This window comes from Rhamphochromis longiceps, linkage group LG2, assembly GCF_057381845.1.
Source record: "Rhamphochromis longiceps isolate RC_006_pf linkage group LG2, R_longiceps_female_GT1.1, whole genome shotgun sequence".
Lineage (NCBI taxonomy): Eukaryota > Metazoa > Chordata > Actinopteri > Cichliformes > Cichlidae > Rhamphochromis > Rhamphochromis longiceps.
Window position 1 is genome coordinate 25,796,809 of NC_140558.1, and position 26,927 is coordinate 25,823,735.

General features: G+C 42.0%; 1 protein-coding gene across 1 annotated transcript; it reads left to right on the top strand.

Annotated features, from left to right (window-relative positions):
• Positions 1 to 26,896, top strand: ints6l (integrator complex subunit 6 like). Its single transcript, XM_085420061.1, has 18 exons — positions 1 to 306; positions 426 to 503; positions 11,494 to 11,643; positions 17,540 to 17,629; positions 17,822 to 18,005; positions 18,121 to 18,249; positions 18,716 to 18,879; positions 19,192 to 19,344; positions 19,585 to 19,717; positions 20,093 to 20,187; positions 20,276 to 20,386; positions 20,966 to 21,181; positions 21,301 to 21,427; positions 21,557 to 21,699; positions 21,791 to 22,022; positions 22,102 to 22,476; positions 24,512 to 24,605; positions 25,014 to 26,896. Exons 1-18 carry the CDS (start codon positions 196 to 198, stop codon positions 25,111 to 25,113), a joined length of 2,685 nt encoding a protein of 894 aa, XP_085276187.1. The 5' UTR covers positions 1 to 195; the 3' UTR covers positions 25,114 to 26,896.
• The last annotated feature ends 31 nt before the right edge of the window (positions 26,897 to 26,927 follow it).

Below are 26,927 nucleotides of genomic sequence, written 5' to 3' on the forward strand. Positions count from 1 at the left end.
TGAACAGCGCGAGCCGAGACAGAGCTCTAGAAAGGCAGATAGGGAGAGGGCAGAGGCAACGGCCCTCTACTGGAGGGGGGGGGGCTTATTATAACAAATATATACACACATGTGTGAACTGTTGGGCTGCACGATAGGTCATATGTGGATAATAGTTATTTTAGAAAAGCATATAACCGCGGCTTTACATTTAAAATGCCTATTTTACTTTTCCTGTTAGACACGTCCGCCTCTATGAATCAGCGCACTTATTTGGGTACGACGTATCTGGACGTTGCTAAAGGCGCGGTTGAGGTCTTTATGAAGGTAAATAATGATTTTACCCCGACCTTTTTCAGCACGTATGCACCTTTGGTTAGCTTAGGGTTCCTTGGGGAAGATAGGTCAAAATTAATATATGTTGTTTTGGTTTTCTTTTTTGACAGCTGCGTGCCCGAGACCCGGCTAGTAGAGGCGACAGGTACATGCTAGTTACATTCGATGATCCACCATACGGAGTGAAGGTAATTAGCAACTGATGCCATTTTTACATTTTACAAGCCGTTCGTATTTTTCTGTCAGTGAGATTTTATTGTCCTTCTGGTTTGTAGTCAGTGTTGGGCGGCTTCCCGGTGGCAAAAAACGGCAAATTAGTGCTCCAAATACTGACAAACGCGGAGCTGCACTGCCTCCGAACATCCAGCAGACATTTTGCTTTTGTGTTGAGAAAAGTCTCGGGCGTTGAGATGGAGGCGTGGAGATTTATTATCAGCTATGACGTCGCTCTTTTTTTAATATAACAACGTGTAGACTGGTCAAAGAGCCCGCCGATCACTTTTTACCCCGCCCCTTGCATCAGTCACGCATCGCCATTGGCCAATCTGGGCTGAAAGTTGATAAGCCCTCTTCATCATGAGATCTTTTTTTTTGTATTTTTATGAGTTTGCTCATGTTCTCATTATTCATATTATAATTATTTGTCATCCCGATACGAGTGATCGTCATGTCCTTGCATAGGAGCAGTAGTCTTCATACATGCACAGACACACAGGAACAAATAAATACAGCGTGGGAATCACTGTGATAATTTCACGGGGTTAATATCAACAAAGGTTTCCTGACTATAATCTATTGACATGTTTTATGACCAGACACATATCTCCATCTGATCTTTTCATTCCCAATAAAATACAATCCACATGAACCCCTAAGGTCCCTGGTGTGCTTCAGTGGCTGCTCTCTACACTATATTAGGTCTCTCCAGGCTTCCATAACTCTGTCTACAAACCACACTCTACTACTCAACACAGCGTGCAGGGAGCTTACTCCGTCTTGTGCCATCACTGCCTGGAGAAAACAGAATAGTTTGCATGCCTCACTACCAAGAAGCAAAATGCTCAAAGCTGAAGAGTTAATAAATGTACAAAAGCATATGTTAGAAAGCATCGCTCAGCTCACAGTGTGATGACAAATTACTTCCACATTTCAGTTCTTTATAATCCTCTCAAAAGCTGAGTTACTGTTTACTCTGAACTGTTCAAACAGCAGCGGTGTTTTTAAAGACACTGAAACCAGAAGTGAGATTCTGAAATCATATCTCATGATAATTAAATGCAAACTATGTGACACAGTATTTTATGCTCCATCTTCATATGCCCAGTCATTTGGATAATATACTTAAAATCATTATTTATTATTCAAACTAATTCAAGGTTTCAAAAAAGCTTATTTTAAATTTAAAACATTCAACTCACTACTATTAATCTAGTTATACTTTTGACTACTGTGTAATTACTTTTTCGCCAGAATGCTAGTTTTTATACTTCTGTAACTTTATCGTCTTGTGAAATAGGTTGTAAAATGTAGTGAAGATGGGCAGCTCGGAATTTTTTGTTTTCCTGTTACAAAATGTCTGTTACAATTAGCAGCTGTTTGGTTTAACGCAGTAAACGTCTTTTCTATTGGCATATTTAGAGGTTTAAAAAAATAAAAAATTCATATACAAGCAATATGTGTTAAGTAACACAGCAACAGTTTGGATGGGATAATGGAAGCAAGTACAAAGTGCAAGTTTACACAATATCAGTTTATTTGTACTTATAAAATCATGCATTTTTAAAAATGGCATTTATTTGAGTAAAGCATACGGCTACAATTTCTCATTCATGCATATTAATGTGTCATGTATAAGCGATGCGATGTATGCCATTTGCTGTTACTGATGCTACACCCTACACATATTTCATGCATACTATATGCATGAAATATATAGAAGAAATTTTTTTTTTAATATGGTAAAGGATTTTTTGCATTTGCTGTTGCATCACTTAAGTTATGAACTACATAATTTTTCTGACAAACATGCTACAAACTTTACCCGAGTCATTTAGACAGCCGTTAGCACATGATTCTCCTTATGGCGACCTGATATGTTTAATATGCTGCTGAGAATATAGCCCAGAAGAAGCGTAGTATAGCTTTTATTTTGGAAAGATGAGTGATTTCTTGATCAGATATTTTTTATTATTTTGTTGTTTCAGCAACATTAAATTTAAAAACTGTACTTCTGAGTTAAAATATATATTTATATTTTAATAAATGACAAATTAAAAAGGCATCAACATTTTTTTGTATCGAAAAAAAAAAAAATCAAACCGTGACACCAAAGTATCGAACACCGAACTGAACCGTGAATTTTGTGATTTTGTGTATCGTTTCACCCCTAATATATATATATATATATATATATATATATATATATATATATATATATATATATATATATATATATATATATATATATAGGGCTGCTCAATTAATCGAATTTTAATCACGATTACGATCTGGGCTTTCAACGATCATTAAAAATGACTGAGCCGATTATTAGCCCCTCCCTCATTTATCCGCGACACCTTAAAGGCCGGTCCGTGAAAATATTGTCGGGCATAAACTGGTCCGTGGCGCAAAAAAGGTTGGAGACCGCTGATTAAGAGGACCCGAGGGAAGCTCGGAAAGCTAAGCAGAAGTTATTTGGAGAGTGACTGCCGTTGGTTGAAAAGAGAGTTTAAAAAAAAACAAACTTCAGTGGTGTTGCACACTATTTTATATTATTTTTTTAAAGTCATTGTTAATCCTTTAAAGCCGGTCAGAGCAGCACGCTCCGTTTTGCGTAACTATTTTTAAATCCCTGTAGAACCTGAACCGTGTAAGCTAGCGCAATAATTTGTTTTGCATATGAAACCGGAGGAGTTGTACTTACATCTGATGCCATCAGCTTGTCCTCGGTCACGGTTTCGTTCCACATATAGCTTTGCAAAAATTGCATAAAAAGCGCTTGCAGGAACAAAAACATAATATTCCAGAAACACGCTTTGCCGTTCCTATCAGCTGTTCGTAACACTTCCCACAGTGAAATGATGCACATGCTGTTTTCTTTGCAAATTTGCATCATAGGATTGTTTTTTGTTTTTCCTGCAGTATATAAAAATTGCTGTATCTCCAAAATAAAACTATGAAGACACTCAAAATAAATTTCCTGTGGTGGGAAACTATTTTTTGCAACTTTGTGGTATTTAAAGTTTTGAGGGATAAGCCTCTTAAATTTCTCCAAGTAGAAATATATGTAAACAAAAAAAAAGCGATTTTCAATTTTTTTTTGTAGTTTATTGCACTTTTTTGCAATTTATGTAATTACTATGCACTTAATGCATACATATTATTAAAATATGGGCTATAACAGTTGTATTGATGTATAGCAACTTGAAATGCTCCCACAAATGGCACTACAGCATGTAAAAAAAATAATATAAGCTCTGGTGGACTTGGTTCTATAGTAGGTCTTAAAGGGTTAAATAAATATCGTCAAATAATCGTGATCTCAATTTCAGTGAAAATAATCGTGATTATCATTTTTGCCATAATCGAGCAGCCCTATATATATATATATATATATATATATATATATATATATATATATATATATATATATATATATATATATAGCTTGAAACCTGGATCCCACGTAGCTTGAAACCTGGATCCCACGTAGCTTGAAACCTGGATCCCACGTAGCCGGTTACCAAGATTACGTGAAGTTCCCTCAGAAGGTCTGCTAGATGATGTTAATGCAGCACTACGGGCAATACCTACAACCACGATTACCGACACTAACAAGCTGATCTACAATACGGCAACAGTGATCAGTGAGATGCTTGGCTACAAGTTGAACAGCGACAAGGGGCAGTACCCTCCATGGAGAAGGAGGCTAGAGGGCAAGATCAAAGTAGCACGGAGGGAGGTTAGCCAACTAACGGAGTTGCAGAAAGGTGCGACAAATAAGGTGCCTAAGAAATACAGCAAGCTGTCCATACCTGAGGCCTTGGAAACTGCCAAGCAAAGACTCACAGCCTTGGCCAGCCGCTTGAGGAGGTACACCAGAGAGATAGAAGGCAGGAGAATAAACCAGCTGTTCTCCACAGAACCAGCAAAGGTGTACTCTCAGTGGCAAGGGAACAATAAGAGAACAGCACCACCAAGGCTGGAGACGGAGCAATACTGGAAGAGCATATGGGAGAAGGATGCAACCCATAACGGCAATGCTCAGTGGCTAGAGGATCTGAGGGCTGACCACAGCGACCTCCCTGAACAGGGTCCAGTAACCATCACAGTGGCAGATATCCAAGAAAGGGTCTCCAGTATGAAGAGTTGGACAGCACCAGGGCCCGACATGGTTCACGCCTACTGGCTGAAGAAGCTGACTGCACTCCACGAGCGTCTGGCAGCACAAATGAACCAGCTGCTAGTTAACGAGAGACACCCGGAATGGCTAACTGAAGGCCGGACGGTCCTGATCCCCAAGGACCCCAAGAAGGGACCGGTCCCCTCCAACTACCGACCAATAACCTGCCTCAGTACTACATGGAAGCTCCTGTCAGGCATCATATCGGCTAAGATGAACAGGCACATGGGTCAATACATGAGCGGGACACAGAAAGGAATTGGCAAGAATACCAGAGGCGCAAAACACCAGCTACTGGTAGACAGAACAATCAGCCGAGACTGCAAGACCAGACTGACCAACCTGTGCACTGCCTGGATTGATTACAAGAAGGCCTATGACTCAATGCCCCACAGCTGGATACTGGAATGCCTAGAATTGTACAAGATCAATGGGACCCTAAGAGCCTTCATCAGGAACTCAATGGGGATGTGGCGTACAACACTAGAGGCCAACTCCAAGCCCATAGCACAAGTCACCATCAAGTGCGGGATCTACCAAGGAGATGCTCTGTCCCCACTGCTGTTCTGCATAGGCCTGAACCCCCTCAGTGAGATCATTAACAAGACTGGCTACGGATACCGACTACGGAACGGAGCAGTTGTCAGCCACCTCCTGTACATGGATGACATCAAGCTGTATGCCAAGAGTGAACGAGACATCGATTCACTGATCCACACTACCAGGCTATACAGCAATGACATTGGAATGTCGTTCGGACTGGAGAAGTGTAGTCGGATGGTAACAAAGAGAGGGAAGGTAGTCAGAACTGAGGGGATTGAACTACCAGAAGGCAACATTGCAGACATAGAGGACAGTTACAAGTACTTGGGGATCCCACAGGTGAATGGGAACCATGAAGAGGCCGCTAGAAAAGCTGCAACCACCAAGTACCTGCAGAGGGTCAGGCAAGTCCTGAGGAGTCAGCTGAATGGTAAGAACAAGATCCGGGCCATCAACACGTACGCCCTGCCCGTGATCAGGTACCCTGCTGGGGTAATAGGCTGGCCAAAGGAGGAGATAGAAGCCACTGACATAAAGACAAGAAAGCTCCTTACCATGCATGGAGGGTTTCACCCCAAATCCAGCACCCTGAGGCTGTACGCTAAGCGGAAGGAAGGGGGCCGGGGACTGGTGAGTGTCAGCACCACAGTCCAGGATGAGACAACGAACATCCAAGAATACATTAGGAAGATGGCCCCAACTGACCGAGTGCTCAGTGAATACCTCAGGCAGCAGAAACCCAAGAAAGAGGAGGGAGACGAGGAACCATCATGGAAGGACAGGCCCCTGCACGGTATGTACCACTGGCAGATAGAGGAGGTGGCTGATATCCAGAAATCCTACCAGTGGCTGGACAAAGCTGGACTGAAAGACAGCACAGAGGCACTAATCATGGCAGCACAAGAACAAGCTCTGAGCACAAGATCCATAGAGGCTGGGGTCTATCACACCAGGCAAGACCCCAGGTGCAGGCTGTGTAAAGATGCCCCAGAGACAATCCAGCACATAACAGCAGGGTGCAAGATGCTAGCAGGCAAGGCATACATGGAACGCCATAACCAAGTGGCCGGCATAGTGTACAGGAACATCTGTGCCGAGTATAACCTGGAAGTCCCGAGGTCAAAATGGGAGATGCCCCCAAGGGTGGTGGAGAATGACCGAGCTAAGATCCTGTGGGACTTCCAGATACAGACGGACAAAATGGTGGTGGCTAACCAACCGGACATAGTGGTGGTAGACAAACAGAAGAAGACGGCCGTAGTGATCGATGTAGCGGTTCCGAATGACAGCAATATCAGGAAGAAGGAACACGAGAAGCTGGAGAAATACCAAGGGCTCAGAGAAGAGCTCGAGAGGATGTGGAGGGTGAAGGTAACGGTGGTCCCCGTGGTAATCGGAGCACTAGGTGCGGTGACTCCCAAGCTAGGCGAGTGGCTCCAGCAGATCCCGGGAACAACATCGGAGATCTCTGTCCAGAAGAGTGCAGTCCTGGGAACAGCTAAGATACTGCGCAGGACCCTCAAGCTCCCAGGCCTCTGGTAGAGGACCCGAGCTTGAAGGATAAACCGCCCGCAGGGGCGTGCTGGGTGTTTTTTTTTTTTTTTATATGTGTGTGTGTATATATATATATATGTATATGTGTATATATATATATATGTATATGTGTATATATATATATGTATATATATGTATATATGTATATATGTGTGTGTGTGTGTGTGTGTGTGTTCGGATGACTGCTACAAAGATGAAGATGGGCTCTTTCTCTTCGTTGACCTTCATATTAAAATAAGGCAAAAAGACCATTTTTAGCTCACGTCTCTCTGTCCACCTCTGCAGCTCATATTGAGGCAAAAGCTCAGGCTTCAGACTCCAGGATGATGTGAATTTTATACTTTTGATAAAATTAAAAAGAAACTACAATTTTTTAAAAACAATATAAAAGTTGTATGTCAATTTAAAGCTCTCACAATCAGTAATCAAAATTAACTGAACAATTAATAACCAAGTGTGATGGTAAAGGTGGCACTAACAGCGGCTCTGTATGATGTCAGTGAGCTCATATCTCCAATCCAGTCTTTAAGTGATGACGTATGAAACCTGCTTCTTTCCAAACTACTCTGCGTTTATTAAGGCTGTTGTGTTTTTAACATGTTTTAATGCTTTTTATCTTGTTCTATTTAATCTGAACAAGCCCGTGAAAAAAGGCAGTGATCACTGTCGGCCTCTCTCAGTTTTATTACCACTGTTTATTTTAAAGCTCAGTTTTTAAATCCTTACGATGTCACTACAGCCCAGCTCACACAGCAGTATATTAATGACTAACCTCATATTGTGGATGGATTATCTCAGTTGTTCTCCTGACTGAAGTTTGGTCCGTTTACAGTATCCTGCCATGCGACTGCATTTGTCTCCAACCATCAGGAACCCCCACATTAACTTTTATCGAGTGGAAAAAAGTTAGCGTTCATCCTCCAGCTTCACTGTGTTTATATTATGCTAACATAGCTGTGTAGCTAGACACCACGTAGCACATTATTATATACCAGCTAGTCCAACTTCAGTAACCCTACAAACGTCACTGCTGTTTAGTTTTCTCTCTTCATTTATGTTGGAAGTGATAGCAGAGCTGTATGTTTTAATTTGTTTCAGAAATCTCTCAGTCAGAACATGCTATACCATGTTTAGGTGGAAACTAGCGAGCTAACTTCCTGCTAACTTCTAAATCTGTTAAATTGAATAAATTCTGTTTTCATGGATGCCTGGATGTAGGGCTGCTCAATTAATCAAATTGTAATCACGATTACAATCTGGGCTTTCAGCGATCATTAAAAATGACTGAGCCGATTATTAGCTCCTCCCTCGTACTTTACTCTCGCGCTGCTCCGTGTGGCAAATCCCCTGGCAAAAATGATAATCACGATTATTTTCACTGAAATTGAGATCTCGATTATTTGACGATATTTATTTAACAATAACAATGTATTGAATAATGACTTTAAAGATTGTCAAAAAAGAATATAAAATAGTGTGCAAATACTGATAACAGTGCAAATGTTCGCAATATAAAAAATAAATGAAAAATATAAACATCTATGTTTAGTGAACTTTGCAGTGTTGCTCTGTGGTGCAGCTACGACACTGTAGCAAAGTTTACACTCTATGTCTACTTGATCCACGTTTGACTCCGCGAACCAATAATGTTTTCACACCACTGAAGTTTTTTTACCTCTCTTTTCAACCAACAGCAGTCACTCTCCAAATAACTTCTGCTTAGCTTTCCGAGCTTCCCTCGGGTCCTCTTAATCAGCGGTCCCCAACCCCCGGGCCTCGGACCGGTACCGGTCCGTGAGTCGTTTGGTACCGGGCCGCGAGAGTTGAGGCTCAGGTGTGAAATGTATATTTTTCAGGGTTTTTATCGGTTTTCAGCGTTATTTTGTTATCGTTTTTATCGTTTACTTGGTTTTCCTTGGACTTTTCGTGTTATGAATAAATTTTCTTTTTTTCGGTACCGGTACTAGTTTTATTTTATTGTATTTATCCGCGACACCTTAAAGGCCGGTCCATGAAAATATTGTCGGGCATAAACCGGTCCGTGGCACAAAAAAGGTTTGGGACCGCTGCTCTTAATTGTTGTGACGCGTGTTCGAAATGCAGAGAGGTGCGCTCGATTTGCCACACGGAGCAGCGCGAGAGTAAAGTACGAGGGAGGGGCTAATAATCGGCTCAGTCATTTTTAATGATCGCTGAAAGCCCAGATCGTAATCGTGATTACAATTCGATTAATTGAGCAGCCCTATCTTAAACTGCTTATTTTAGAGCGTGAAAGAAATGAAAGCACCTGCCAAGGACCAGTATAAGTATTTTGAACTCTCTGTTAAAGCTGCATTGATGAATAATCCAAAATTAGCTGATCAATTAATAACCAGTTCTAAAATAAGTCAAAGAATAAAAATATGAAGTTGGAAATGACCCTGATCTCATCTTATTAAAGATTGTGTGTAATTTCCATATGGTTGTTATATTGCTATCTATAGGACTCAGATTATGCTACTTGTATTCACAGTATTCACCATTAGGGATGGGTATCGTTTAGGTTTTATCCGATACCGGTGCCAAACCGGTACTTTTGAAATGGTGCCGGTGCTTAAACGGTGCTCAAACCAGTGCTTAAAGAATGGAGAACACAAAATTGGTCCAAAACCTCTCACGTTCAGCTGGTTTTTGTAAAAAGATAACAATGTTAGCCTTTTCTGCAGCTATGGGGCATATATGGTATCACTCTTGGCTGGAAGCAGTGCTTAAACAATGGAAAAAACACAAACTTTGTCCAAAAACCTCTCATGTTTAACTGTTTTCCACTTTTTTTTGGTCATTTTAGCCTTTTTGGCCAGGGTGAAGGGAGTATCTGCCATCAAACAAGAGGACAGCCGCATGTAGCTATGATGATGTTTGCTAGTTCACCTTACATGCATTAATGTAATAACGTGGTTAGCCTACTCAACGTAAATTACACACGAACAACATTAAGCTACTGACCCAGAGAAGAACGGCTGCTGCTGCCATCATCATCCGTCATCATTTCTGCTACACTGGCAGGGCTAGGGGCCAGGACTCTCCTCTTCGGGTTTTTGGGGGATGTTGCTAACTCCGGGTCCGATAACAGGCACCGCACCCGCAGTAGACGTGCTCGGTGTGAGGTCTCGCAGGCAAGCTATCAAATACGGCGCATTTCTGGGCTTTTAAAAAAAACGTTATGCGTTGCCACGTGTTTCATCGGATTTGAGGTGTTACCTCCTTTGACAGTATCACAGTATCAGCTTAAAGCACTTGTTGCAGGCTGCTGAGTTTGTATATTTTGCTGTGAAGTACAACCAGACTTTTGACCGCTTTGCCTTGGGCATTTTTAATCTGTAGCTCTGCTCTAACAGAACGTACGTACCTGGACCCGCCTACTATCCTCGGAAACGTAAAATGATTGGCTAGAATCTAAAGTGTATCACAGCTCAGGAAAAAAAAGCACCGAAATAAAGCACCGAAATGTGCGCTGCTTTTTGGTTTGGTTACGCACCGGATACCGGTACTCATCCCTATTCACCACCAGTTATAGATTAAAACAATCCAAAACATGATTCTCACCCCCCCACCACTCAGAAGCACCCAGGTGCTGAAGTGCTTTTTCCTCATTCTAAAGTCTACCCTCAGCTTCATCCTGCTCTTCCTCTCTTTGTCTTTGTTGCTGTCCCCTCTTTTATTGCTTTCTTTGTGTGCCGAGGATTACGATAAAGGACAAGGTTATAGTGAACGGAGCTAGTCTGATTGCACAGTTACAGAAGCAATAAATTGTTGATGCAGAGGGAGAGAGAGATGAGGTTGGGTGGGAAGAAAATAGAAATATTCTGTAGTCTGAATTATTGAGTGCACACTAAGCTTTACACTTCTGTCAGGGATGATCGGTGTCTGGGTTACTTTGCTGCTAACCCTCTTGAGTGTTTTTAGTGAGGTTTTCTTGTATAACTGCCCAATATTCATCTAATGTCATTCACATAACAGTGTGCTGTGTAGAAATTCCATCTAAATCGTGGCTTTGGAGTCATATCTCATGTTAATCCAAAAATCTACCCACTGGCTTGATTCGAAGCATTCGTGTTCACCCCAGCAATTCAAGCTTCTTTTTTTATTCTCTCTCTGTCTCTTCCCCTCCCTCTCCTAGCAAAGGAAGTGGTAAGCTTGCAGGTCATCCTTAGATTAAGCATGAATCTGCAGCGGTAAAGCACTTGACCCCGCTGGAGAAAAGTCCAAGTGCAGTTACACACTCACATCCTCTCTTAGCAGTATCTCTCTGTCACGGAGGACAGGCAGCGCTGGGAAGTGTATTTTTGGATGCTTGTCATGTATGAAATTAGACCTTTTCTGAAAGGCAACTTGCAGCTCAAACGTGGGTGTGAGTTTCAACAATGTTATCTTCTATTTCCAGAACTTCACATTACCTGATCAAATTTTATAGTTACAATTAAGCCACGGTGCAAAGAGTCAGTGAAACTGAAACTCCTCTTACCAAAGGGTCAGTTTGAGCTTTTCAGTGAACACAATTTGCTGTGTTTTTTTCTTTCTTATAATGACTTGATCTAACTATGTGTGGGTGTGAGTCTTTTTTGCAGAACAGTGACTTCAGACCTCCTTCGCTACTGCTTGTGCCTTTAACACATGTCTCTGCACTGCTTGTGTTTCAGGCCGGCTGGAAGGAGAACCATGCCACTTTCATGTGCGAGCTGAAGAATCTGCAGGCGTCCGGGCTCACAACATTAGGACACGCTCTTCGCACCGCCTTCGACCTGCTTAACCTCAACCGCCTCATCTCGGGAATCGACAACTACGGGCAGGTGTGAAAGGTTTCAGAGTTATTGAAACAGAACTTGTTTCATTGTTTGTTATGGATGTTAACACAACACTGCATAGTTATTTTTAAGCCCTTTTTCGAGCATCCATGTTCCCCACAGATTCATTCATAGGGAGAGCCACAGTACGCATGAGCAAAGTCGCACTTCACGTTGTATACATCAAGTCTAGTAAAGCAAAATCCCAATTTATGTTTACATGATCTGCAAAGGTGGCCCAGATTATTGTGTGTAGTGTGAGGTTTATTTTCCTTGTTCCTCTTTGTGTATAGTTTTCAGTTACTTGGCAGTCTGTTTGTGATAATATGGCAACAAAATGTGACAAGTCAGGAAAAATCCCAAATCTGTTAGTGCTACATACTCAGAAATTTACAATAACTACGCATTCATGTCATCAATCTTAAATAGAAATTCAGAAACAGTGGTGTAAGTGTTGCAGGATGGTGATTTATCTGCAGAGTAATACAGGTGTAGAGCAACTTTGCTTTTATATCCGAATATACCCTATAGCTGGCAACCATTTGAGGCAAGTCTCCTATTGTGAAGAGACTTGTCACAGTAGGGTTGCGTAGACAGACTCACACTGATTGCAATGCGTTGGCACTTTGTCTGCATTTCTAAATTAGACAGCAGTTATTTGTGAAGCTTTCACAGTGTGGCTGAGAGCGATTGCAGTCGGTCCCAATCAGATCCTGATGGTTTTGAGACAGGTACCCCACCAGGTGACTTATGCAATTTACTTGTGATAAAAAAGAAGTTGCTACAACTACTTGCAGTTTTTTCAAAAGCAAAAATGTTGAGTGCAATCATCAGGCAACCAACTGCTTTTTTCCTATTCACAAGGAGGTTGCTATCCTACTTTTACTTTCATGTGAATGAGCCATTAATCATGAGTCTGAAATTACCTCACTCAACAGTACTGAGTGTCTCACCACAGGAATCTTGTGTAGTGGGGCTGACTGATGCAGTTAAAGTTGCCCATTAGTGCATGACGTCTTGGAGTTTGGGATGAAATCTGACTGAGTGAAGCCATTTACTGTATATCACATTTCCACCATCCTGTGCTCCGACTCTACATCTGCACAGACATTCATCAAAAAAATCGTCTCTCTTTCTTCTCATCCTCTCTGTCACCTGCTCACATACTGGCTCCCACTGAATATCAGCCTATAAATGAAACCAGAAACACAGGACTGTGACCAGATCACACTGGAATCTGTTACTGTTTGCTAGGGGAGAAAAAATCAGGACAACATAGTCAGTAGTCTATGTCATAGTCATAATCAATATTTTGCGTGGCAATATTGTAACAATACTAGACACCAAATATTGATATTTTATTAAGTAAAATGTGATATTTTTGATATATAATAGATATCATACCATGGAATATCAATATTTGCCTAATAGGAGGCAACTTTTCTGCAAACAGTTGCAGGCGGAGGTGTGCTCTGGTGCAGGTGTGCCGCAGCGGTCAGTGGAAGGATACGGCAGTTTCTCTGTGAATTTCCCATTACGTGGTTGCGCACTCGGTGCTTGTTTAGGGGTTTTTTTCGCTGTAAAAAGAAGTTTTCTTCCCACGCACAACGGACGTTAATGTTTTTGTCACTTTTTATGGAATCAAACTCAAAATAAGGTCAGTACTTCCACGCTTTAAACGCTGCACGCTCATACTCTCTCCCGCACTCGATATATTATCCATTGTTAATCTGCGCACAGCTGTTGTCACGAACGTCGCACTCGCTTATGTCATTGTCATGACACATTCTCGCAAAAAAAATCACGGTTTTAGTAACGGTTTTAGTTCCTACAGGAAAGTAACGGTAATCTAATTACCGTTTTGCAATAGTAATCCCTTACTTTACTCGTTACTTGAAAAAAGTAATCAGATTACAGTAACGCGTTACAAGTAATGCGTTACAAGTAACGCGTTACTGCCCATCTCTGGTCATTAGTCGGATTGAATCTTGGTAAATGAGCACAATTTGAGGGGACTCGACTCAACTGGCTGTATTCTGGTTATCTTCAAAAAGAACAGGAAAGTTTCAGAGTGCAAATTATATAAATGAATTTCTGTCTGTTTAGAAACGAACATATGTGGGATTTATGACACTTTATTACAGGTAATGGTTGTATTATCAGAAACATATTGGATGTATTCAACACCTTGACTCTGTCTTATGGCAGCATTTATGGCAGGTTTTAGTGACAGTGTCGGTGTGCTCGACAGTCTCATTTTACACCATGCCTCATATTATCATGTAGGAAATGTTTTAAACCTATTGATTTGATTTGATTTGATTTGATTTGATATACCTTTATTAGTCCCACAAGGGGAAATTTCATAATTTCATAAGGCTGCCGACCTATTGCACGCAATGGCGGCGCCATCTTACCCTCCGACCATACATACATGACACAAAACATCACATGGGGAAGACAGGTCAGAGGGGTATAACATGGAAAAGCACAACATGAGGAAAGATAAGGAGATAAAAAAATAACTCCCCCCAGACTGAGCTCCAACAGGGAGATCAGTTTGAGAACAGAAAAAAACACCTCTGCACATAGCACATGAAAAAAAACTCTTAATACACCAAAGAAACACATGACAAGCAACAGGGGTGGGTAAAGGGTGAGAGACAGCCTATTTAGACAGTACATCCGGGCCTGCGTGCGCTGGTCTCCTTGATCCACCGTCAGCATCGGAAGGGAATAAGCGTCGAAGGCGTTTGGAAAGGGAGGAGGGATGAGTGTGTGCATATCAGTATATGTATGTGTGTGCGTGTCCAGAGTTCAGCTGAGACAGTGTCCTTCGCCCTGCTAGGCTAAGTAAACAGTCTTCCAGCCAACCCAGGTGGCCTTGCATGGAATGGGAAGGAACAGTCTAAACTAGAGCTGGGCGATATAAGATTTTTTTCATATCACGATATGTTTTTTTCATTTCAGGCGATAACGATATCCATCACGATATAAGCCAAATAACTATATTTGTAAGATTTAAATGTGCCGTTGCTCACAAGTAAAATGTGAAATAATCAGCAGCTTGTTTTGATTTAAATATTTATTTCCCATAATAAGTTCAACAGGGTAGATGTACTCAAGGAACATGAGACTTTTTCAGATAAATAAAGGCAAATATTGCAAACTACACAAAAGGCAGCCGCTAAAGTGTTTAAGTTTCAAAATAGAACAAACGAAACAGACTAAATTGTCAATTCCACTTAGAAACAAAATATTAATTCTAAAAATAAATCTTAGTTTGTTTTACAGAAGATCAGACAAAACTGACTAACTTTTGTCAATATCAAATAAACTGAGAACTAAAAGGAAATTCTCAATCTCTCCTTGTTGTATAGCTTAGCTTTTCAAACAGTTTTAACAGTTACTTTAGTCTGACAAAAGCCGAATGATGAATTAGCGCTTCCAGTCAGAGATTGAGCATGCACCGCTTTATTGTATTTCCAGACTTGCTTTTGGCACAATTTACAGTGCGCGCTACTCTGTTTTTGTCAGACTTGAAATAGCCGAAATACCTTCACACTACGGAACTTCTCTGGCTCTTCCGTTCGACAATCTCTCCGGCATTGGAACCATCATCTGTTTTCTCTTCAGTAACCTTCGGTCACGCTCGGTTGATTTTTCTCTAGTCAGTCATTTCCTCCATTACCGCTGGCTGCTTCCCAAACAAATACACATGTGCGGCACGTAACAAGTCACGTGACGTGACGCTGCGGCTGTGATTGGTTCGGCTCTGCGCTACTTAATTTGGATTGGCTGTTGTTCTTTTTTTTGTTTAAAGAGGACAAGAGAGATGAGGCCTATCGCAATAGTTTAACTTTTCTATCGAGGGAAAGTTATTTCGCAATACATATCGTTATCGTTCTATTGCGCAGCTCTAGTCTAAACACAGTCGTTATCAGGGTGTTTTTTGTTCGGCTCCAGCCTTGCGACCGCAGCTGGCGCCGAGAGGGTATCCGCATGAAGTGATGGTGCTTTTTACTTTAGTGCGAACAACTCATATGAATTTCAAAGCTGTTCTAACAGTCCAACACTGGTCTCTCAATCTCCCGTTGGAGAGCCGTGAGCTTTCTATGATGTTATCCAAACTTAAGTTCCACGATGTTGTCATTCTTTTTGCTCAAAGAGCAGGTTCTGAGAACTCACGACCGCAGTGCACTTCCCCAAGATGTGATCGAATTTGCGCTCAAAGGTGTTATTTGAGCTAGCCCCTCCAGATGTAATCCAGTTTTTCACTCAGAGGTCTTGTTCTGAGTATTCACGGCAGCCGTAAGCCTCTCCAAGATCTTCTCCGTGCTGTACTCAATGAGCCCATTTTGAGAAACTCACGCCTCGTCCCATCATTTCAATCCCAGCGGGCAGCCTTGTGGGGGTTTGAACAGCCGGTTCCGCTTCCTTAATTCTTCGATAAGCCAGGGCCAAGCCAGCTCCGATCAGCACGAACCCTGTTATCATGGTTCTGAATAGGTAGATATCTTCAGCAGTCAGGCTCACCCGAGCCCAGACTTCTCGTTCAGAAGGGGTGTCAATTGCATTCAGAGACCAGTTGATCAAATCCATAATTCTCTTTTAGGTTTTAGAGAACAGACTGTGAGAGAGTGTTCCAGGGAAAAGTAATACAAAAAACACAAGACTAGACAAGGACATAAGAGGCTAAGCAGGGAAGCTAAGGGAGAGGAGGAGGAGGAGAGGAGAAAAGTGCGACCGCCTTCGTCAAGAGCAAGAGCAGAGATGCACTCTCGAACCTGAATTGATTAAGCACCAGAGGCATGCACAGTCTTAATCTTGTGCATTCCTACTGTTTAATGCATCTGCATGCAGTTCACAGCTTTTGTGGAGTTGAAGGTGGAAAAATGGATTCACACATTCTGCCCTTGTGTGTTTGCTTTAAACTGTTAGTCAGTGATATAAATGCATTGTCTTAAAAAGAAATTATGGGACACAATAGTGCTTTTAACACACTGATGTAGTTTTGAATTGATTTTACCCTGTATGTTTTTTGATGTTTTAATTTAGGTTTGCTTGTTTAAGCTGCTCATGTACTAATCAGGTGACCAAGGGCAGGTCTACCAGAATAATGTGAAAGGAGAAGTGGATTTTACTCATTTTAACTTTTAAAGAAAAGTACAAAAATGAATAGCGGAGTCTGATATGTGTTTATAACCGAGACATTTTATGGCTAAACCCAAATTAAGACTTAAGTTGGAGTAAATGTAACTGAAGTAATAAGAGGAAGACATCATGTACCTGGAGACAACATGGAGAATAGAGACTTTTGCCTAATCCACTCGACCTCACTTCAGTTAACCCAGTCATCTTCTCGTCAAGTACATCTTTTTTCTAAACCCCTGCTCTAAGGCACAGATGGATTACTACGCTCGGGCAGTGACCCGAGTTCTGTGCATCAGGAGCGTTTAAATCTACTTAAGCATTCTCTGTGTGTTTGAATTAGATGAGGCTGACCTCTGCAGCGCAGTACTAAAGGCCTCTGTCCTTATTAACAAGGAACACACGGACGCTTTGCACCTTACAGATTCACCAACACACAAAGAAAAAGATTACATGTAGTTTCTGTGGGATGGTAATTCCATAATGATTCCTGCATCTTAGTAGATGTCTGTTTAAACGGTTTACCAGCATTTTGCAATTAGGTGAATCGTGCAACGTGTAACGGTTGTGCTATTAGGTTCACATGTGTTACCAATTTTATGATCCTTTTCATCCACAGAGCCCTGAACAGTGAGTTGGAATGCAAAGAAAAAAAAGAAGTCAGAGTAGTGAAAATAAATGGCCTCAGTGTTTTTTTCCATTTAGTATTGAACTTGGAATTAATTGCTGAATGTTATCGTTTCCCTCTCAGGGCCGCAACCCATTCTTCCTTGAGCCATCTGTGATCATCACCATCACTGATGGGAACAAGCTCACGCACAGCTCGGGAGTGCCAGATGAGGTGAGAGCACAAACAAATGCAGTGGCACTACCATGTAGTATTTATACAGTGATTCCAGCTGGGCCTGTTGTACACACATGTCATACTTTGAGTCGCTGAAGCCATCTGAAGGTTAAGATCTGTAAAACGAGCGACCTTTTGCATTTCCACTTATTAACTTGCTCTCCTACTTCATTCTTGTCTGCTGTGTAGCTGCACCTGCCTCTGAATTCTCCCTTGGCTGGCAGCGAGCTGACCAAAGAGCCTTTTCGCTGGGACCAGCGTCTGTTTGCATTGGTACTGAGGCTGCCAGGAGCAGCTACACCAGATAATGAGCAACTTGGTAGTGTCCCCACGGATGAGTCTGCAATCACCCAGATGTGTGAAGTTACTGGAGGTTTGTCATGTTTTCCTATTTTCATTCATTCACTGTGTGTCTGCAGTCTTTGGGGTAGAGTCCACAATAAATTCTCTTATGCCTGATCGGCGTGTGTCTTGCTTTTTCCGCTCAGGGCGATCATATTGCGTGCGAACACAGAGGATGTTGAACCAGTGTCTGGAGTCTCTGGTCCAAAAGGTTCAAAGCGGTGTTGTCATTAATTTTGAAAAAAACGGGCCAGATCCGCCTCCAATTGGGGAAGGTGAGTGATCAGAACGCAGCGACCATTAAAAGTTCAAATCCCAGGATGAAGTTTTTCACCTGTTTAAACTTTAAACACAGTAAATGAAATTAAAGGAGAACTGAGTGCATTTTCTAGTTTGGCCAAGTACTTAATGATTAGTTATTTGGATAAATAAACCTTTGATTTGATATGTTTAAGTTGCATTTTATTTAAAATTATCGCTTCATGTTTAAGAGGGCAAAGAATCATTTTTTGAGTGAAAGAGAAACTAGAGATTCCTTGTTGAATGTAGTTTGGATGAATGTGATCAACTAAAATCAAATTCTGTTCTTTCCCATTTGCATATTTTGTTATTTTTTCCCCCGTTCGTGCAAACGTATTCTTATTTGCCTCTTAGCTCATATCAGTCAACGTGGCGTGATCCTGCCAAGTAGAACAGTTAGTATCAGCCCGCTTATTGTTTTCTTTTTTTTTTGTTTTCCAGATAATTCTGTGGACTCAAATCGGCCTGTGTCATCCTTCGGCCCACAGCCATGGCACAGCTGCCACAAACTCATCTATGTGCGACCAAACCCAAAGACTGGGGTGCCAGTCGGGCATTGGCCCATACCAGAGTCCTTCTGGCCGGACCAGAACTCTCCAACCCTAGTGAGCAGAGAAGCTTCAAAATACCTCAGCAGCCTTCTTAGTCTGTCTTTCAGATTACATCTTATAGTGTTTGATTATATGTCAATATTTGTATTGTGTAGCTTTATGGACACGCAAACTCTCTTACTTCCTTTCTCTTTTATTGGCACCAGTTTTTTTCTGTAACACCTTTTAGTAACCGTCCAGTATAATTGCGATTACCTGTAAAACTTTAATGCTTTGTTATATACTGCTGTCATAAGGACGTCAGAGGATTGTGTATCAAAGACAAACACACCTAACAGTTTGCTCATTTCCATCTGCTGCTCACAGCCACCTCGCACTGCTCACCCCGTGGTGCGTTTCTCTTGCGTGGACTGTGAACCCATGGTGATCGACAAGCTTCCCTTCGACAAGTATGAACTGGAGCCCTCTCCGCTCACCCAGTACATCCTGGAAAGGAAGTCCCCACACATGTGCTGGCAGGTAGAGTAAATGCTTCCACTAACGCTCTTCGCCTTGTTTACAAAGTCACAGGTGTTGCCTCGGGGACTTTCTAGAAACCCAGACATAATGAGGTTACTTGCTTAATTCATCATAGCGTTTCACCTTTTTTGGGCTGTTATGAAGTAGTTGTTGGTCACGCCATTAAAGCTCTGTGAATACAGCTTGGCTTCATTTTTAGCAGCTCTGCTTTACCTTCATGTTTTCTCTTGCTGTCCTCAGGTGTTTGTCAGCAGCAGCGGGAAGCAGAATGACCTGGGGCATCCTTTTGGCTACCTTAAAGCCAGCACCACTCTCACTTGTGTTAATCTGTTTGTTATGCCGTACAACTACCCAGTCCTTCTCCCACTCCTCGGTGAGACATATTGTAGTAAATTTGTCTTTAGGGTGGCCTAAAAAACCCCCAAAACTATAACTTCTGGGTCAGTAGGCCTGAGCTGACATCATATTTAAAAGCTCTCCTTTTCTGGGACACCTCATCATCTCCAGTCATGACAAGTATCAGTCTAACAACACAGAACATCATTAAAAGGTTTATCTTTAACAATTCTGTACAAGACATGAATATTGTCTGGGTCTTTATGTGTGTTTCAAAGCTTGTTGTAGACTTACCATCATCATCCTCAGTACTGATGCATGTGGATCAGTGGGTCTGCTGCAGCTGGACACTGATGCAGATGCTATAATCTCTCAGACTAACCCACTGCTCATTTTCTCCTTCTCCCTGCAGACGATTTTTTCAAAGTGCACAAACTAAAACCAAACCTTAAGTGGCGACAGGCCTTTGAGATGTACCTGAAGACGATGCCGCCATACTACCTCTTGGTAAATGAATGCAACATCTTTAATGCTGCCTTTAGCTTAAATTGATTTATGGTGTTTTTCTTGTAACTAACATCTTAAATTCTGACAGCCCTTGAAAAAGGCACTGAGGATGATGGGTGCACCTAACCTTATCGCGGACACCATGGACTGCGGACTGAGTTACAGCGTCATTTCTTACCTGAAGAAGCTCAGCCAGCAGGTAAGTCACTTCCAGGCAGTAAAAGAGGTTTTGTGGTGCTTATTGATCGTGATGAAATGTAGAGATCAGACTAAACGACACAAGCGCTGAGGAGACTGAACTGAAACTATAAACTTGTCAAAGACAACGAGCACTGATGCTGTGTGAGGCCTCCGGTTCCATCAAAGGCTTCTTATCTTATTTCTTCTGTTAGTTTAAAGAGTATGTTAAGCATCAAGCAGCGGCGTCTAAGTGGAAGTATTATTCAAGTCATAGTTTGGAAACTCATGCACGCTGACTGGATATTTTCAGGAGTGACAGTCTCACCATCTGCTGCAGATACAGGTGCTGACTATACAGCTATGAGTCCCGTGCTGCCATAATTTAACTATCAAGTGTGGAGCTAAAAGAGTTTCTACATGAGGATATAAAGTCTTTATAAATACTTGTCTTATTTTTTAATATGATTATCTGTGGCTGAAATTATCTGCATGAAAGACTGCCAAGAAATGGAGTGGAGAGATGTCTTCCAAATTATATTTCACTCATTTCACTTTGCTTGTTATCCTCATACTGAGATGTTGTTTTGTTGGCTCGAAGGCAAAAATGGAGTCGGATCGTCTGATTGTGTCGGTGGGGAAAAAGGCTCCGCAGGAAACTGGCATAAAGGTGAAGAACCACTCCAGCTCGCTTTCTCTAGCCCACCGGCGAGACTTTAAGCAGCTGCTGCAGGGAATCACGGGGGAGGGGCCCCTTCGCCTGCCGGACATTAATTTCAAAGAGTTTGCCGGTTTCCAGATCGTCCTGCTCAACAAGGTAGGTTTAGGACAGTCGGACACTTTGTGCAGTGTGTGGCATACTTTCTGTCAGCGGAGAGGGAAAACACAGCGTGTACAGTATTTGGTAGGATTCTTTCTGACTAGATGTGTTTGCAGGATGTAAAGCCTCAAGCTTATCGGAATGCCTACGACATCCCAAGACGGAACCTCCTGGATCAGCTCACACGAATGCGCTCCAATTTGCTGCGGACGTCACTAAAACTGATCCGAGGGCAAGATGAAGGTAAGTCAATACGCAGTGTGTTGCTAGTGGGAGGCAACAACTTAATGAGCTTGCATCATGCGTTTCTTCAGCTGGAATCCGGTGTAGTTACTACAACATTTCATGAAATCATCGTTTTGTGGTTGTTAGATTCCCTGCACAGTATTCCAGTGGCTCAGATGGGAAACTATCAGGAGTACCTAAAAATGATGCCGTCCCCTTTGAGAGAGATTGATCCCGATCAGCCTAAACGGCTGCACACATTTGGGAATCCTTTCAAGCAGGATAAGAAGGTAATGCAGTTTAGCTGCACACAGATGTCTTCACTCCGTATCGCGCCCTTACATTGTGTAACGGTTTCCTCTCTCTGTCTGTTATTCCCAGGGGATGATGATCGATGAGGCGGATGAGTTTGTAGCAGGCCCTCAAAATAAGAAGAGAGGAAATTCCAGTGACTCCAATTCGGGAGCTACTGTGAAGAGAAGGCGGAACATGTCACCGTTGCTGCGGCGGCCGCAGACCCCATCAGGGAACACCAACCATGTGGTGATTGGGAAGAACCTAGCAGGGATTCAGGGGCAGCAGAACCTCTTCAAACCGGGTCCACAGAACAAAGGTAAGATGCGAAGGTAATAACAAAGTATGCTCGAAGGTGGTGAATATGAGGCTCACGCTGTTCATTGTTGCATCATCAGGAGTGGATAGCATGGTGGTCACAGAGAGTAATGGCGACAGCGCTCTCGGGCTCGACTCTGGGGAAATCTGGCCTGCAGAGATGGAAACTGAGGCAGGGAATACATCCTCACCGAGTTTAGAGGAGAACGTTGGGACAGGAGCAGCAGTTCGCGGGGAGGACCTTGGCACGATGGAGGAGAGGCTGGTGGAAGATCATCTAAACGAGCAGCCGCTGGAGGAGAAGCACAACTGTGAACGCCTGAGTCCACAGAGCCAGCTGGATGGCGCTGACGCTGAGCCGGCAGTGCCTGAGATCATTTTCATAGCTCCACTAGACGGCAACCTGGCAGAGCTGCGGACGCGGGTCATCAAGGAGGTCCGCAAACCCGGACGAAGTGAGTGCATTTTTGTTTTTCAACAATATCATAATTAAAGATCTTTACACAAAGAGTGCTTTGCAAAAAAAACCAACACAAAATTCAGAATTTTTCAGCTCTGGCATTGCCGTGTAACGTAAGCGTTACGATTTTATGAAAAGTTTCCATCAAACCACGATGAGCTGGTCCTGATGTTTCACAACAAGAAAAGGAAGAAACAGATTCTCAGTTCATCCAATTCCTCAGGGTTCGATCCAGGAGATGAAACTGCATCACGGCCGCTTACGTACATATTTCAGGGCGTCAGTGGGCAGTTTGATCTCTTGTTAGCAGAGCTGGGAGCTGTGAAATCATTTCAGAGAGCTAACTGTCCTGAATCAGCATCTAGCTGTGTGTCTGATTTATAATAATATTATTTTAGTAGTTGTATATGTGTGTTACGAGGTCACTTGTTACCAAAGGCAGTGGCCTGATTAGTCACATCTGTTCTCATCATCTATTTGCAAAAAAATGGAAAATTCAAGCTTGATTGGAAAAAATGCCAAAAATTATCAAGCAAAATTATGTGGTCTGTGTGAACGGCTACATTAAGAATTGGTGAGTCTCTAAAACATATTTTTCCAGGCCTTCATATTAATAATAGCCAAAAAAGACTGTCAATATGAAAAGAAGCAGAAGCAAAACACAGAACTAAGACTGATGCGTGACAGTCTGTATAGTTTATTAGGAAAAAGTGCAAGTTTTAAAAAGAAATATTTAATTTCAAATAAAAATGATCAATTTCAAGTGCATGAAACACGGACTTATTCAGACGACGTTGGAGAAAGTTCAAAAGAGTTCCTCAAACCTTTTCAGATTTTTTTGTTTGCTTAAAATATTTGTGTTAGTGTTTGTAGTGGACGGTCGGACATTCTGGACAATATTGTGATTTAAATTATCACAGTTGATTTTTATTGATTTTTTGGGTCTTTTTCAGCTTTTGTTGACAGATACAGTGAAGAAATGACAGGAAGGGACAGCAAAGACAGAGAGGCAGGGGAAGACACGTGGCAAATCACTGAGCTAAACCGGCGCCCGATCACAGAGGATTTATTGAACTTGAAATCATTGTCCTTTCAACAGCGAATTTCTTTGCATTATACTTCACTTTATCAGGAAGTTGGTACACTGAAAGGCGAGCGCATCGTAGCCAAACACAGCAGCATTCGTCCCATAATGTTTAAATCTTGCCACAGTGAGACTTCTTTAGCTGTTTACATTTAATACTTATTAATCTAAGGTAATCTACGGTTCGTATTCATCATCTGATTATGAGTTCCAGCACAAGCTGATTTCTAGTCATCTGATGAGATTTCAGGGTCCTGATTTTCATCCCCATGCATTTAGTTTTTCATGTGAACTCCCAGATGAAGATGCTCTAAAAAGGTAATTAGACTGAGTGATGCACTTTCTAAAACAGTCTTTGGTCATTGTTGGTGGGGGAATTATGCTGCTGTGCCTTTAAAATGTTCTTTTAAGATAAAATGTTTCCCTTTAGTTCAAAGTTCGGATGAAACAGATGTTAAACCTCTTCAAACACATGAAAACTCTTTTCTCCTTGGGCGTCTGTTAGAGTTATTGTCAGATGTCGTCTTTATGGGGGTAAAGTTAAAGGTCGAAGCTTGATTGTCCTTAATGCTTGATCATATCACACTTTCACATGTTTTAAAATTGGATTAGTTTTCTGATTTTTAGCTTTTTTTCATTACATCAGAGAAGAGGTAGCTGTAGCCCATTTACAGTCTATGTGCACCCAGTGAGGAACACTGCAGTATTTTTTAAAAAAAATAAAACATAATGGATCTGTCAGCTGTGCGGCCAGTAATACAACATTAACAATATGTTTACACATTTTTAAAAACTTTTTTTCATATAAATCCCAAATTGTTTTTGATTTCTCAGCTAAATCAGTCAGAGGTGGCAGAGAAATGTAAAATACTGATTCATTTTATTTCTAATTTGGGGACGTACTGGGAACATTTGAACCGCTTCCTTACCTTGTGCCTTTTCTCAGACTATGATGCAATACTCAGACTACTGCAGCAGGTGAAAGGCCCGCCAAACGTACAGAGGTACTTCATCCAGCACGCCATCAAAGAAGCAATGAGGTAAGAAACTGAGCGGCTTTGAATCTTTTGAAATCCCCGGACAAGCCTGTTAAACAGCGCGTCGCTGCACTGACATACAGTGAGTTCAGTGTTTCTGAGGCACTGCGGCTTCAATGGCATTCATTTCATAGCCCTTTGAATCAAATTCATCTGCAGCACTCTGATAAAGTTTGAGGTTCCCACTGCAGTAAGCTGGAAAAGGAAATCAAATCGATAGTGTGAGCTCCCACCAGCATTACAACTGCACTTGTTCCAAACACCTTGCCGCAGTTCATCTGTGGATTCATCTGTTCTGTCTCTTCTTACACTGATTTCATGTGAGGTTGATGTCGCACAACTCCTTGTTCTTCCTGTTATTGAAAAGTCGTCGCTGTGATCCAAAGTAACATCTAAACATGTCCCGAACAGGTTCAAGAAGCGAGTACTGATCCAGCAGCTGGAGAACGCCCTCACGGAGCTGGAGGAGAAGCAAACAACACCACAGCTTCCCAATGACCATGGCAGGTAGTGACAAAGCCACTTTTGCTTAAATTTTCTTGCCGGCTGGACATCGCAACCCGAAGAGAGGCATCCCTCTAGACCAAGCCTCAGAAATTCCGATTTGGAAACCAGCTTGGGAGAGGAACAAATGCACTGATAGTCCCTGTGCTGTACGTCACATCCTGTTAGAGGCAGAGGGCTTATTCAGAGGAGGGGCCTTGGGGAGCAGCTCCACTGGGGATGAGTACAGACACTTTAAAAATAATCCTCTGACAGATGCCTTAAACACCCATATGGCTTTTGTCTGTATGGGGACGTTGCTCAGAAACCACACATACACTCCATTAGACAGATAACACAGTAAGCCAGCAAAGCAGTGGGTAGACTGGCTTATTGGGATAGTTATGCTAAAAAATAAAAAACAAAACAAAACAGGCCCTTCTTCAGCTGGTCTGAAAAGTGTTTTATGGGTAATAAAATGTGCATTCATGGAAATTCACGGATGGAAGGAGAAATACTGTCCAGAAGCAAGACAAACCCTCATATTTTTTTGTGTTAAATCGGCAACAGGATGCACTTTGTTGTCCATGTTACTGTTGATCAATATGATTATTACTGGTTGCACTGGCATCAGAGGTGGGCAATATGGGAATAGGACTATGAGTGCCATAGTAGCAGAAGTAACAGAAAACAGAGATTTGAGACATCCAAACCTTCAGCATCAGAATCTGTGAGATGTCGGCTTTCAGCCCGACGGCGTGTCCGTGTCCGTGCCATCGGCTGAACAATCCGCGCTTCATGCAGAATCCGTTTACCTGCTCTCGTTTTCTGTTTTAGCTGTTTGGTGGTTGCTGAAATAATTTTGTGAGCTTTAACCGGAGATTCTGACATTGCTGGTAAAATACATTTGTATTTAAAAATCAATTCAGGATATAATGAATCGATAACGTGTTATTCAAGCTAAAATCGATTTGAATCAGAAAAGTGAGTTTTTTAAACCCACCCTTAGTAGCGATAAAGCGTTGCTTTTCTGGGAATGCATTAGAAATGTGTATTTATGGCTAAATCAGTCAGCAGGCTGCACATTATGGAAAATACTGTGTTCAGTATTGGTGTGTAATAGATTTGAGTCAGTATAGCAAACTCATAGTGTGAATATGACCATATTGCCCAACCCCAAACAGCATTAAATAAGATTCACATATGCCTCACTCATGGCAGCTCCCAACATGTTCTGAACCCACAACCAGCTCCAACCTTTTAAAGCGTGACTTTGAAGGACAGCACCAAGTAGCCGAATCAGTGTTTTTTGTGATAGTTGCACAGAAGCAGCAGTGTTTACTGGTTAAGTGACCGAGGAGCATTCTTCCTCTCACCTGCCATCACAGCAATACAACATGGGTCACTCCTGCAACTCCACAGGCGCACACTCACGCCCGAGTCATCCTCACACCTCAAACGCTCCAGTGGTTCCCCAGCGTAACGCAGTTTTGCATCCAGCAGTCGCCTTTTTGTTGAAGTTGAACCTTTTGCATTTCTCCTCTGCTGCTTTTCAGATGAACCCGGTGTCAGCACTCCTCCTGAGTTCTCCTTGTTTTTACAACAGATGTACACTACTTTTTAATGTTCATAGGGAATAGAGATTATTTTTGTGAAATTGCTTATTTCAGAGTCTAAGAAATATTTTGAAAGACAAATGTTCAAAGCCATTTTTGTAAACTGTTAAAATACATATAAAAAGTGGAAAGTTTTATGAACCTACTTCTTTTTTCATCAAAACAAAAAAATAAAAAAAAATGATAAAAAATTAAGCCACGGGTAGAACGGTGTTTTGTGCGTCAG